At 37.7% G+C, this 12998-nt stretch overlaps 1 protein-coding gene across 1 annotated transcript in view; it reads right to left on the bottom strand.

Moving 5' to 3' along the window:
* The window catches only part of SLC9A9 (solute carrier family 9 member A9), a 1902281-nt gene that overhangs the window by 426758 nt on the left and 1462525 nt on the right, over positions 1-12998 (bottom strand). The window contains exon 14 of the mRNA XM_053710011.1: positions 3410-3489. Coding sequence (XP_053565986.1) covers positions 3410-3489 — 80 coding nt within the window. The remainder of the gene's footprint in view (positions 1-3409; positions 3490-12998) is intronic.

Genomic DNA, 12998 nt, shown 5'->3' with positions numbered 1-12998 from the left:
GGGTGTTATTATACTGATGCAGATACCACTGATCCTATAACCAGCCCTCCTCTGGCTATACCCATGTGCCAGTGTCACTACTGTGTCATTATATAGTGCTGGGTGTTATTATACTGATGCAGATACCACTGATCCTATAACCAGCTCTCCTCTGGCTATACCCATGTGCCAGTGTCACTACTGTGTCATTATACAGTGCTGGGTGTTATTATACTGATGCAGATACCACTGATCTTATAACCAGCCCTCCTCTGGCTATACGTATGTGCCAGTGTCACTACTGTGTCATTATATAGTGCTGGGTGTTATTATACTGATGCAGATACCACTGACCCAATAACCAGCCCTCCTCTGGCTATACCCATGTGCCAGTGTCACTACTGTGTCTTTGTATAGAGCTGGGTGTTATTATACAGATGCAGATACCACTGACCCTACAACCAGCCCTATTCTGGCTATACGCATGTGCCAGTGTCACTACTGTGTCTATGTATAGAGCTGGGTGTTATTATACAGATGCAGATACACATCTAGTATTTCACTCAGGCTTTATTTATTCCATAACTTATCACCCAAAATCTTAAAGTCTCTTGTCAAGTTATTATACTGATGCAGATACCACTGATTCTATAACCAGCCCTTCTCTGGCTATACACATGTGCCAGTGTCACTACTGTGTCATTATATAGCACTGGGTGTTATTATACTGAGGCAGATACCACTGATCCTATAACCAGCCCTCCTCTGGCTATACCCATGTGCCTGTGTCACTACTGTGTCATTATATAGTGCTGGGTGTTATTATACTGATGCAAATACCACTGATCCTATAACCAGCCCTCCTCTGGCTATACCCATGTGCCAGTGTCACTACTGTGTCATTATATAGAGATGGGTGTTATTATACTGATGCAGATACCACTGATCCTATAACCAGCCCTCCTCTGGCTATACCCATGTGCCAGTGTCACTACTGTGTCATCAAATAGTGCTGGGTGTTATTATACTGATGCAGATACTACTGATCCTATAACCAGCCCTTCTCTGGCTATACCCATGTGCCAGTGTCACTACTGTGTCATTATATAGCGCTGGGTGTTATTATACTGATGCAGGTACCACTGATCCTATAACCAGCCCTCCTATGGCTATACCCATGTGCCCGTGTCACTACTGTGTCATTATATAGTGCTGGGTGTTATTATACTGATGCAGATACCACTGATCCTATAACCAGCCCTCCTCTGGCTATACGCATGTGCCAGTGTCACTACAGTGTCATTATATAGCGCTGGGTGTTATTATACTGATGCAGATACCACTGATCCTATAACCAGCCCTCCTCTGGCTATACCCATGTGCCCGTGTCACTACTGTGTCTTTATATAGTGATGCAGATACCACTGATCCTATAACCAGCCCTCCTCTGGCTATACGCATGTGCCAGTGTCACTACTGTGTCTTTGTATAGAGCTGGGTGTTATTATACAGATGCAGATACACATCCAGTATATCACTCAGGCTTTATTTATTCCATAACTTATCACCCAAAATCGCTAGCAGTCTCTTGACAAGTCACTAACTTTATATTTTTTTTATTCCTATTATTTAATCAGAAAGAAAAGATATACTAAGGTTGTGGTGGACACTGCAAGGGCTAGTCACGGACACCAGTGTCCGTGTACGGACACCTTGCCTATCCATGTTTCTGGGGGACCATAATAACATAAATTGCAGTAGTCCAAATACGGTTTCACCAAAGCATGGATGATTGTGGGAAAATCCTCTGCAAGAATCAGGTGCTTGATCCTTGCTATATGAAAGAATTAGGATTAGGCTTGCACTGTGGCCAATACATGATGTTTCAAGGCAAGTTCACTGTCAAACATAACACCAAGATTTCTTACTAGTTCTGAGGTTTGTAGTTTGATCCTCCACATTCTAGACAAATTAGTTGGTCTTGTTGCACCTTAGTTTTCATCATGTGACTTCTGCACATTACAATTACTTCTGTTTTGTTATGGTTTAGTTTCAACAAACATTCATCCCAGGAGATCAGCAAGATATGTATTGACTGTTTCTATTGCAACATCTGAGGTTAACTTGAAGGAGATGTATATTTTGCATGTTGTTTGCATAGCAATGATAACTTAGGCCATGTTGCCTAATGATATCTCCCATTGTCAGCACATACACTGCAACACATATGTTTGCATAGGTAGATATAGGTATGACACTCTCTGGGATTTGCTTATATTACCCCACCAAAATATTACTAACCATTGTTTAATGTATTAAATTGCAGATACAGAGGGTCTGTAATAATTGTGGTGTCCTAATACATATTGTACGTTGTGAGTACTTATGCATAAAGCAGTACATTATATATGAAAACACTAAGGGTAAATGTCCAAGAGATAAGGATCCCTGAGCAAAAATTTTTGGTCAGGTCACCCTTTGTGCACAGAGTTAAAAAAAGAGATTGCATTTGTAAAACAAACAGAGCACTGCCAAGACGAACTAATCCATCATAGCCTCATATACGGACAGACATTCCAATAGGTAACCATCATACATAAAGCCATCAGAAGCCCAAATGTTGCAGATAAATCATTTATTACACACAGAATATCGCATCAAACTAAATATATATACATTGTGAGCAACCCTGCCATAGGGAGTAATGAGGAGGAATAATTAATGGAGGTCAATACCTCCAGATATTAAATAATCTCAGTTCTCAAGCTTCAGGATACCCATAGAAAAGTTGCACAGTCTGTGTCAAGTTCATCATAGATTCACAGAGGCAGTCAGATAAGCAAAAATTCAGTCCAGAGTCAAGCAAAGCAAAGCACGACGGGGGTTGCGTAACTAGTTAGCACGGAGGAGTCTCGTTGGTTATCGGAATTAACCAGACAAATCGCTCCACCAACTAAGAACAGCCATGCACCACCACCAACAGAATCAAGAAAGAGCTATCAATCTGTCAATCCTTTCTGTGCTAACTAGTTACTGTACGTATATACTGTATATATATATATATATATATATATATATTGTGCTAGATGTATCAATATATCAATTTGCTATTCAAAACTCTTCTACAGACCAATAACAAACTATCTGTTACTAAAAATATTGATGACCAATTAGATGCAAAAAGAATAAATGATAGCTTATGATTTCTATTTATTCTTTTTATCAGACAATATTATAAGACTTCTTGATCTCCTTAAATATGTACCAAATTAGCAAATACGTGTATCTGGACTAGATTTCTCCTTTATATTACATAAAAGTAAAATAAGCATGTTACTATCAGCAGATGCCATTTGATGTGCGTGAAACAGGATTCTGCCACACTGCTTAAAGAAATAAAATAGATTACTCACAGAAATAGTAAGGATACTTGTGATCAAAACCATACCAAATCCTGAACAGCCAAGCACTTTCTGCCTTGGTTGAACTTGTATTCTGGTTTTCCGTCTTCTGCAAAAAAAAAAAAGTATATATAAATAAACATTTGGTTAAATGAGATGCAGCAGTTCTATAAAATATATGTATATCAATGTAGCATTTGTATATATGATTTGTTTTCTCAATCAAATATTTTGTTTCAGGCTGCAGAACTATAAGAGCTATTTAAACATATTAATGTTCAGGCACTAGCGGTTTAATTTTTTATAGTATCTTATTGTTGACCCCTTTAAAATTGTTAAAAGGGATTTTTATATATATATATACACATCATTAACTAATCACTATTATTATTATTGGTTATTTGTAGAGCGCCAACAGATTCCGCAGCGCTAATCACTATATTGCTAAAGAACTGCATACAGGTATACCTCACTTTACAGAGCTTCACTTTACAGCGCTTCGCTAATACAGCACTTTGTGGATTTTAAAACATTGCTGTAATCATCGTGAGATTGCGAGAAAAGTGACTGGCACCATTTTGTAATGCGCATTTCAATCTGTTTACAGCATTACAGTGCAATCTGTGTCTCAGTGTTGTAGTCTGGCAAATTTTACTATAGTAATTGTCACTACTGCCTTGTTTTACTTTAAGGCGGTTTTCACTTTACAGCGGGGCCCCGGTCCCTAACCCGCTGTATAAGCGGAGTATACCTGTACATAATACATTTAAATGTTTCTTGAGTGTTGCATCTCTATAACTGTGGCCAGTTAGGGACTGATATAATTACTCATGCACATATCAAACAATTACTTTTTGGCATGCAGAAGGGTCAGGGCTCTGCATTCCATGGATTACACTACAGACGGAGGAAGGGGGAACACAATGTTTTAATTAAAATGTCTGGAAGATCAAGCAGTATAAATAATACAAGTGCTTTTTAATGTTTTTCACTATGTATAATTAAACATTTTGCGCTAGATTACAAGTTATTAGCGCTAGTGTACTCTAACATTGCTCAAGTTAAAACAATAGCACTTTTATTTTTGCTCTAATATTACAAGTTGAAAATAATATTTCTTTCATGTAATTGGCAAGAGTCCATGAGCTAGTGACGTATGGGATATACATTCCTACCAGGAGGGGCAAAGTTTCCCAAACCTCAAAAAGCCTATAAATACACCCCTCACCACACCCACAATTCAGTTTTACAAACTTTGCCTCCTATGGAGGTGGTGAAGTAAGTTTGTGCTAAGATTTCTGCGTTGACATGCGCTTCTCAGCATTTTGAAGCCCGATTCCTCTCAGAGTACAGCGAATGTCAGAGGGACGTAGAGAGTATTACCTACTGAATGCAATGATTTTCCTAACGGGGTCTTTTTCATGGGTTCTCTGTTATCGGTCGTAGAGATTCATCTCATACCTCCCTTTTCAGATCGACGATATACTCTTATATACCATTACCTCTACTGATAACTGTTTCAGTACTGGTTTGGCTATCTGCTATATGTGGATGGGTGTCTTTGGGTAAGTATGTTTTTATTTCTTAAGACACCTCAGCTATGGTTTGGCACTTTATGCATTTATTTAAAGTTCTAAATATATGTATTGTACTTATATTTGTCATGAGTCAGGTTCATGTATTTCCTTTTGCAGATTGTCAGTTTCATATTTGGGAAAGTTAATATTGAGAAATATTTTTCTTACCTGGGGTTTAGTCTTTTTTTCAATTGACTAATTGTTCAAATTGCGGGCTGTCTTAGGCTTGCGGGTGCGCATAATGCTACACTTTATTGCGTCATTCTTGGCGCAAATTTTTTTTTGCCGCGAAAGGCACGTCCGTTCACGCAAGTTCGTCATTTCCGGCGTCATACTTGACACAGGGGTTCACACAGGGTTGCATCGCTAGTGACGCGAGTGTGTCATTTCCGGACATGGTTGGCGCCAAAAAAAATTTCAGTTACGTTGTGCGTCATACTTGGCGCCCAATTTTTTTCATTATTTATTACCCCATTGCTTTTGCCTCTTGCCTTTTGCTATGTCAGAGGGCTATGCTATTTGCTTTTTTTCCCATTCCTGAAACTGTCACATAAGGAAATTGAAAATTTTGCTTTATATGTTGTTTTTTCTTTTACATTTTGCAAGATGTCTCAATCTGATCCTGCCTCAGAAGTATCTGCTGGAACTTTGCTGCCTGATATCGGTTCTACCAAAGCTAAGTGCATTTGTTGTAAAATTGTGGAGATTATATCTCCAAATGTCATTTGTAATAGTTGTCATTATAAACTTTTACATGCAGATAGGGTTTCCATCTGTAATAGTACATTGCCGGTTGCAGTTCCCTCAATTTCTAATGTACATGATATACCTATGAATTTTAAAGAATTTGTTACGGATTCTATTCAGAAGGCTTTGTCTGCATTTCCACCTTTTAATAAGCGTAAGAGGTCTTTAAAACTTCTAATAAAGTTGATGAAATTTCAAATGACCGACAGCATAATGAATTATCCACCTCTGATGAGGATCTATCTGATTCAGAAGATCCTTCCTCAGACATTGACACTGACAAATCTACTTATTTATTTAAAATAGAGTATATGCGTTCTTTGTTAAAAGAAGTGTTAATTACTTTGGATATTGAGGAAGCTAGTCCTCTTGATATTAAAACCAGTAAACGTTTAAATGCTGTTTTTAAACCTACTGTGTTTACTCCAGAGGTTTTTCCTATTCCTGATGCTATTTCTGACATGATTTCTAAGGAATGGAATAAGCCAGGTACTCCTTTTAATCCTTCTGCAGAGTTTAAAAAATTGTATCCTTTACCAGCAATTGCAATAGAGTTTTGGGAAAAGATCCCCAAAGTTGATGGTGCTATTTCTACTCTTGCTAAACGAACCACTATTTCTATGGAAGATAGTATTTCCTTTAAAGATCCTTTAGATAGGAAGATTGAATCTTATCTAAGGAAAGCCTATTTATATTCAGGTCATCTTCTTAGGCCTGCAATTACTTTGGCTGATGTTGCAGCTGCTTCAACTTTTTGGTTGGAGAATTTAGCGCAACAAGAATTGGATTCTGACATATCTAGCATTGTTCGCTTACTGCAACATGTTAATCATTTTATTTGTGATGCCATTTTTGATATTATCAAAATTGATGTTAGATACATGTCTTTAGCTATTTTAGCTAGAAGAGCCTTGTGGCTTAAATCTTGGAATGCTAATATGACATCTACGTCTAGATTGCTATTTCTTTCTTTCCAAGGTAATAATTTATTTGGTTCTCACTTGGATTCTATTATTTCAACTGTTACTGGGGGGAAAGGAGTTTTTGTGCCTCAGGATAAAAAACCTAAGGGTAAATCTAAGGCTTCTAATCGTTTTCATTCCTTTCGTCAAAATAAGGAACAAAAACCTAATCCTTCCCCCAAGAAATCTGTTTCCAATTGGAAGCCTTCCTCAAATTGGAATAAATCCAAGCCTTTTAAGAAACCAAAGTCATGAAAGTGCGGCCCTAATTCCAGCTCAGCTGGTAGGAGGCAGATTAAGGTTTTTCAAGGATGTTTGAAAAAATTCTGTCAAAAATCAATGGATTCAGAGCATTGTCTCTCAGGGGTACCGAATTGAATTCAGAGTAAGACCTCCTGTGAGAAGATTTTTTCTCTCACGCATCCCAGTAAATCCAGTAAAAGCTCAGGCTTTCCTGAAGTGTGTTTCATATCTGGAGGTTTCAGGGGTAATCATGCCGGTTCCTTTTCAGGAACAAGGCCTGGGGTTTTATTCAAATCTATTCATTGTCCCAAAGAAAGAAAATTCATTCAGACCAGTTCTGGATCTGAAAATTTTGAATCGTTATGTAAGAGTACCAACTTTCAAGATGGTGACTATAAGGACTATTCTGCCTTTTGTTCAGCAAGGACATTATATGTCTACAATAGACTTGCAGGATGCTTACCTTCATATTCCGATTTATCCAGAACATTATCAGTTCCTGAGATACTCTTTTCTAGACAAGCATTATCAATTTGTTGCTCTTTCATTTGGCCTAGCAACAGCTCCAAGAATCTTTTCAAAGGTTCTGGGTGCCCTACTCTCTGTAATCAGAGAACAGGGTATTGCGGTGTTTCCTTATTTGGATGATATCTTGGTACTAGCTCAGTCTTTACGTTCTGCAGAATCTCACACGAATCAACTTGTGTTGTTTCTTCAAAAACATGGTTGGAGGATCAATTTACCAAAAAGTTTTTTGATTCCTCAGACAAGGGTCACCTTTTTAGGTTTCCAGATAGATTCAGTGTCCATGACTCTGTCTCTAACAGACAAGAGACGTTTGAAATTGGTTGCAGCATGTTGGCGCCTTCAGTCTCAATCATTCCCTTCAGTGGCTATGTGGATGGAAGTTTTAGGCCTCATGACTGCAGCATCGGACGCAATTCCTTTTGCTCATTTTCACATGAGACCTCTCCAGCTTTGCATGCTGAATCAATGGTGCCGGGAGTATACAAAGATATCACAATTAATATCCTTAAATCCCAATATTTGACACTCTCTGACGTGGTGGTTAAATCACCAGCGTTTAGTTCAAGGGGCATCTTTTGTTCGGCCAACCTGGACTGTGATCAGAACAGATGCGAGTCTTTCAGGTTGGGGAGCTGTCTGGGGATCTCTGACAGCACAAGGAGTTTGGAAATCACAAGAGGCGAGATTACCAATCAATATTTTAGAACTCCATGCAATTCTCAGAGCTCTTCAGTTTTGGCCTCTGTTGAAGAGAGAACCGTTCATTTGTTTTCAGACAGACAATATCACAAAGTTGGCATATGTCAATCATCAGGGTGGGACTCACAGTCCCCTAGCTATGAAAGAAGTATCTCAGATACTTGTTTGGGCGGAATCCAGCTCTTGTCTAATTTCTGCGGTTCATATCCCAGGTGTAGACAATTGGGAGGCGGATTATCTCAGCCGTCAGACTTTACATCCAGGGGAGTGGTCTCTCCATCCGGATGTGTTTTCTCAGACTGTTCAGATGTGGAGTCTTCCAGAAATAGATCTGATGGCCTCTCATCTAAACAAGAAACTTCCCAGATACCTGTCCAGGTCCAGGGATTATCAGGCGGAAGCAGTGGATGCACTGACACTTCCTTGGTGTTATCAACCTGCTTATATCTTCCCGCCTCTATTTCTTCTTCCGAGAGTGATCTCCAAGGTCATCATGGAACAATCGTTTGTGTTGCTGGTGGCTCCAGCATGGCCCCACAGGTTTTGGTATACGGATCTTGTTCGGATGTGCAGTTGCCAACCTTGGCCACTTCCATTAAGGCCGGACCTACTGTCTCAAGGTCCGTTTTTCCATCAGGATCTCAAATCATTAAATTTGAAGGTATGGGAATTGAACGCTTAGTATTAAGTCATAGAGGTTTCTCTGACTCAGTAATTAATACTATGTTACAAGCTTGTAAATCTGTCTCTAGGAAGATTTATTATCGAGTTTGGAAGATTTACATTTCATGGTGTTCTTCTCATAAATTCTCTTGACATTCTTTTAGAATTCCTAGAATGTTACAGTTTCTCCAGGATGGTTTGGATAGGGGTTTGTCTGCAAGTTCCTTGAAGGGACAAATATCTGCTCTTTCAGTTTTATTTCACAGAAAGATTGCTAAACTTCCTGATATTCACTGTTTTGTACAGGCTTTAGTTCATATTAAGCTCGTCATTAAATCAATTTCTCCTCCTTGGAGTCTTAATTTGGTTTTGAAGGCTTTACAGGCTCCTCCGTGTGAGCCTATGCATTCTTTGGACATTAAACTACTTTCTTGGAAAGTATTGTTCCTTTTGGCCATCTCTTCTGCTAGAAGAGTGTCTGAGCTATCTGCTCTTTCTTGTAAATCTCCTTTTCTGATTTTTCATCAGGATAAGGCGGTTTTGCGGACTTCATTTGAATTTTTGGCTAAGGTTGTGAATTCTAACAACATTAGTAGAGAAATTGTTGTTCTTTCTTTGTGTCCTAATCCTAAGAATCCTTTGGAAAGATCCTTACATTCTTTGGATGTGGTAAGAGCTTTGAAATATTATGTTAAAGCTACTAAAGATTTCAGAAAGACTTCTAGTCTATTTGTTATATTTTCTGGTCCTAGGAAAGGTCAGAAAGCCTCTGCTATTTCCTTGGCCTCTTGGTTAAAGCTTTTGATTCTTCAAGCTTATTTGGAGTCGGGTCAAGCCCTGCCTCAGAGAATTACTAGATCAGTCTCCACTTCGTGGGCTTTTAAGAATCAAGCTTCAGTTGATCAGATTTGCAAAGCAGCGACTTGGTCCTCTTTGCATACATTTACTAAATTCAACCGTTTTGATGTATTTGCTTCTTCTGAAGCAGTTTTTGGTAGAAAAGTTCTTCAGGCAGCTGTTTCAGTCTGATTCCTCTGTTGATGTTTTAAGTTTTTCTTTTCTTCATAAGAATAACTTATATTTTGGGTTGTGGATTATTTTTTCAGCATTTGGCTGTTGTTTATTTTTATCCCTCCCTCTCTAGTGACTCTTGCGTGGAGTTCCACATCTTGGGTATTTGATATCCCATACGTCACTAGCTCATGGACTCTTGCCAATTACATGAAAGTAAACATAATTTATGTAAGAACTTACCTGATAAATTCATTTCTTTCATATTGGCAAGAGTCCATGAGGCCCACCCTTTTTATGGTGGTTATGATTTTTTGTATAAAGCACAATTATTCCAAATTTCTTTGTTGATGCTTTTTACTCCTTTCTTTATCACCCCACTACTTGGCTATTCGTTAAACTGAATTGTGGGTGTGGTGAGGGGTGTATTTATAGGCATTTTGAGGTTTGGGAAACTTTGCCCCTCCTGGTAGGATTGTATATCCCATACGTCACTAGCTCATGGACTCTTGCCAATATAAAAGAAATTAATTTATTATGTTTTATTATGTTTTATTATGTTATTAGCTCTCAAGCAAAAATTCAGGGGCACGCTATCATCTAAATGTAGGATAGAGCGGGTGCGCTAAACCCTCACATAATAGACATAATGTCGGCTATTGCTTGAGCGGTAAGCAGAAGGTGCACTATGGTCTCCAAAGAAGCTAAATTTTCCATCAGTATTTTTGTATTGTGCTTGAATGCAACACTTAACATGTCCCTTTAAATGAAAAATAATAGGGCACCTATCCATTAAAAGTATAGGGCACACTAAAAAATGCTGTTCATGCTAAGAATTTCTGGTAAACCGCATTTACCATCCAACTGTAATAGCATATTCTTAAAGGGAAAGTATAATCAAAATTAATCTTTCATGATTCAGATAGGGCATGCCATTTTAAACAACTTTCCAATTTACTTTTATCATCAAATTTGCTTTGTTCATTGGTATTCTTTGTTAAACCTAGCTAGGCTCAAATGCTAATTTCTAAGCCCTTGAAGGCCGCCTCTTATCTCAGTGCATTTTTACAGATTTTACAGCTAGACAGCGCTAGTTCATGTGCACCATATACAGTAAATAACATTGTGCTCACTCCCGTGGAGTTACTTATGAGTGAGCACTGATTGGCTAAAATGCATGTCTATCAAAATAACTGAAATACAGGGCCAGTTTGCAGAGGCTTAGATACAAGGTATTCACAGCGGTAAAAGGTATATTAAAGGGACATTAAACCCAATTTTTTTCTTTCATGATTCAGATAGAGAATACCATTTTAAACAACTTTCTAAGTTACTTTTATTAACTAATTTGCTTCATTCTCTTGATATTCTTTCCTAGAAAGCATATCTAGATAGGCTCAGTAGCTTCTGGTTGGTTGCTGCACATGTTTGCCTCATGTGATTGGCTCACCCATGTGCATTGCTTTTTCATTATCAAAGGATATCTAAAGAATGAAGCAAAAAGATAATAGAAGTAAATTGGAATATTGTCTAAAATTGTATGCTCTACCTGAATCATGAAATACATTTTTTGGGTTTAATGTCCCTTTATAGGGACACTGAACATAAATTTTGTCTTTTGTGATTCAGATAGAGCATGCAATTTTAAGCAACTTTCTAATTTACTCCTATTATCAAATTTTCTTCATTCTCTTGGTATCTTTATTTGAAATGCAAGAATGTAAGTTTAGATGCCGGCCCATTTTTGGTGAACAACCTGTGTTGTTCTTGCTGATTGGTTGATAAATTCATCCACCAAAAAAAAAGTGCTGTCCAGATTCCTGAACCCCCAAAAAGCTTAGATGCATTATTTTTCAAATAAAAATAGCAAGAGAACGAAGAAAATTTGATAATAGGAGTCAATTAGAAAGTCGCTTAAAATTGCATGCGCTATCTGAATCACTAAAGAAAAAATTTGGGTTCAGTGTCCCTTTAATATAATCGTGTTTGTTGTGCAATACTGGGGAATGGGTAATAAAGGGATTATCTATCTTTTGAAACAATACAAATTCTGGAGTAGACTGTCCCTTTAATGTAGGGTTTTGCTAAGGATAACTCACTATTAATTGTGATCAGCTTGTAATCTAGGCCTTTATGGGGAATTACAATTTGAGTTTAATATTCCTTTAAACACACAGTCATAGTTATGTTTCTTTGCCACTCCAAATGTGGGATAAAGAAAATTAATAAATGAGAAACAGGCTTTTATACGTATGTTCTAATCACTGGCTGTGGCTCTAACAAAACAGAACATGTTATTCCACACTAGAAAGGGCCTTTAATAATTTAAGTGAGGATAATGTCTTATAATGGGATAAACAGTTACAAGGTGGCCAAGTAGTTGCCAAGGGAATCTAGGGATGCTGGTAATGTCACCAAGCACAAGAAACCCAAAAGTGCTGGGCTGAAAAAGTGAGATGGATATGGAGGCTAGTATAAAAAGCCCTCAATATCAGATCTCTTAAAGGGACATGAAACCCCATTGTTTTTTCAGATTCAGATAGAGAATACCATTTTCTTTTCAATTTACTTCTGTTATTCTGTTATCAGAATTATGAAAGAAAAATTTAAGTCTTAGAAACCCCCCGTTAAAAAAGCCCAGAAGGCCCTGTTTAAAAAAAAAGCCCATATGTAGGTTTTAATAGCCAGGGGATTAACGTAGTAACTAAATGAGAGCCCCTATGTGCAGATCAAAGTTATATAACTACACCCAGAGGCCCTTATTTAGAGGAGGATAAATCCTTATGACTACAACGTTTAGAAAGAAACACACACTCACTATTATTTACAACCTTGTTTAGTACAAATATGCATCTTTTCACACGTTTTGCTGTTTATCATGATATATACATAAAATATACATAAAATAATGGTATAATTGGAATCTGCTGGATCTGCTGAAAAAAACAATATAAAAAATGTGGGGGGTTTTCATTGAAAAATTACCTACAGTAGGGTTTAAATGTGAACGGTATCTAGAAATTCCAAAACAGCTCAGTACAGGGGTGTGAAATGGCTCAGCAGGAGTTAATATAATTATGTGCTTCACGTAATTTTCCTCAAAAGAACATTAGGACCGCACAATATTTGAAGCTCTGTGTTTGTACTTTATGTTTTTCACTTTCAAGCACAGTGGGAAAATATTTACA

This window comes from Bombina bombina, chromosome 4 (genome assembly GCF_027579735.1).
Source record: "Bombina bombina isolate aBomBom1 chromosome 4, aBomBom1.pri, whole genome shotgun sequence".
Lineage (NCBI taxonomy): Eukaryota > Metazoa > Chordata > Amphibia > Anura > Bombinatoridae > Bombina > Bombina bombina.
The sequence above is the reverse complement of the archived record's forward strand: the minus strand, read 5'-3'. Positions and strand labels throughout refer to the sequence as shown.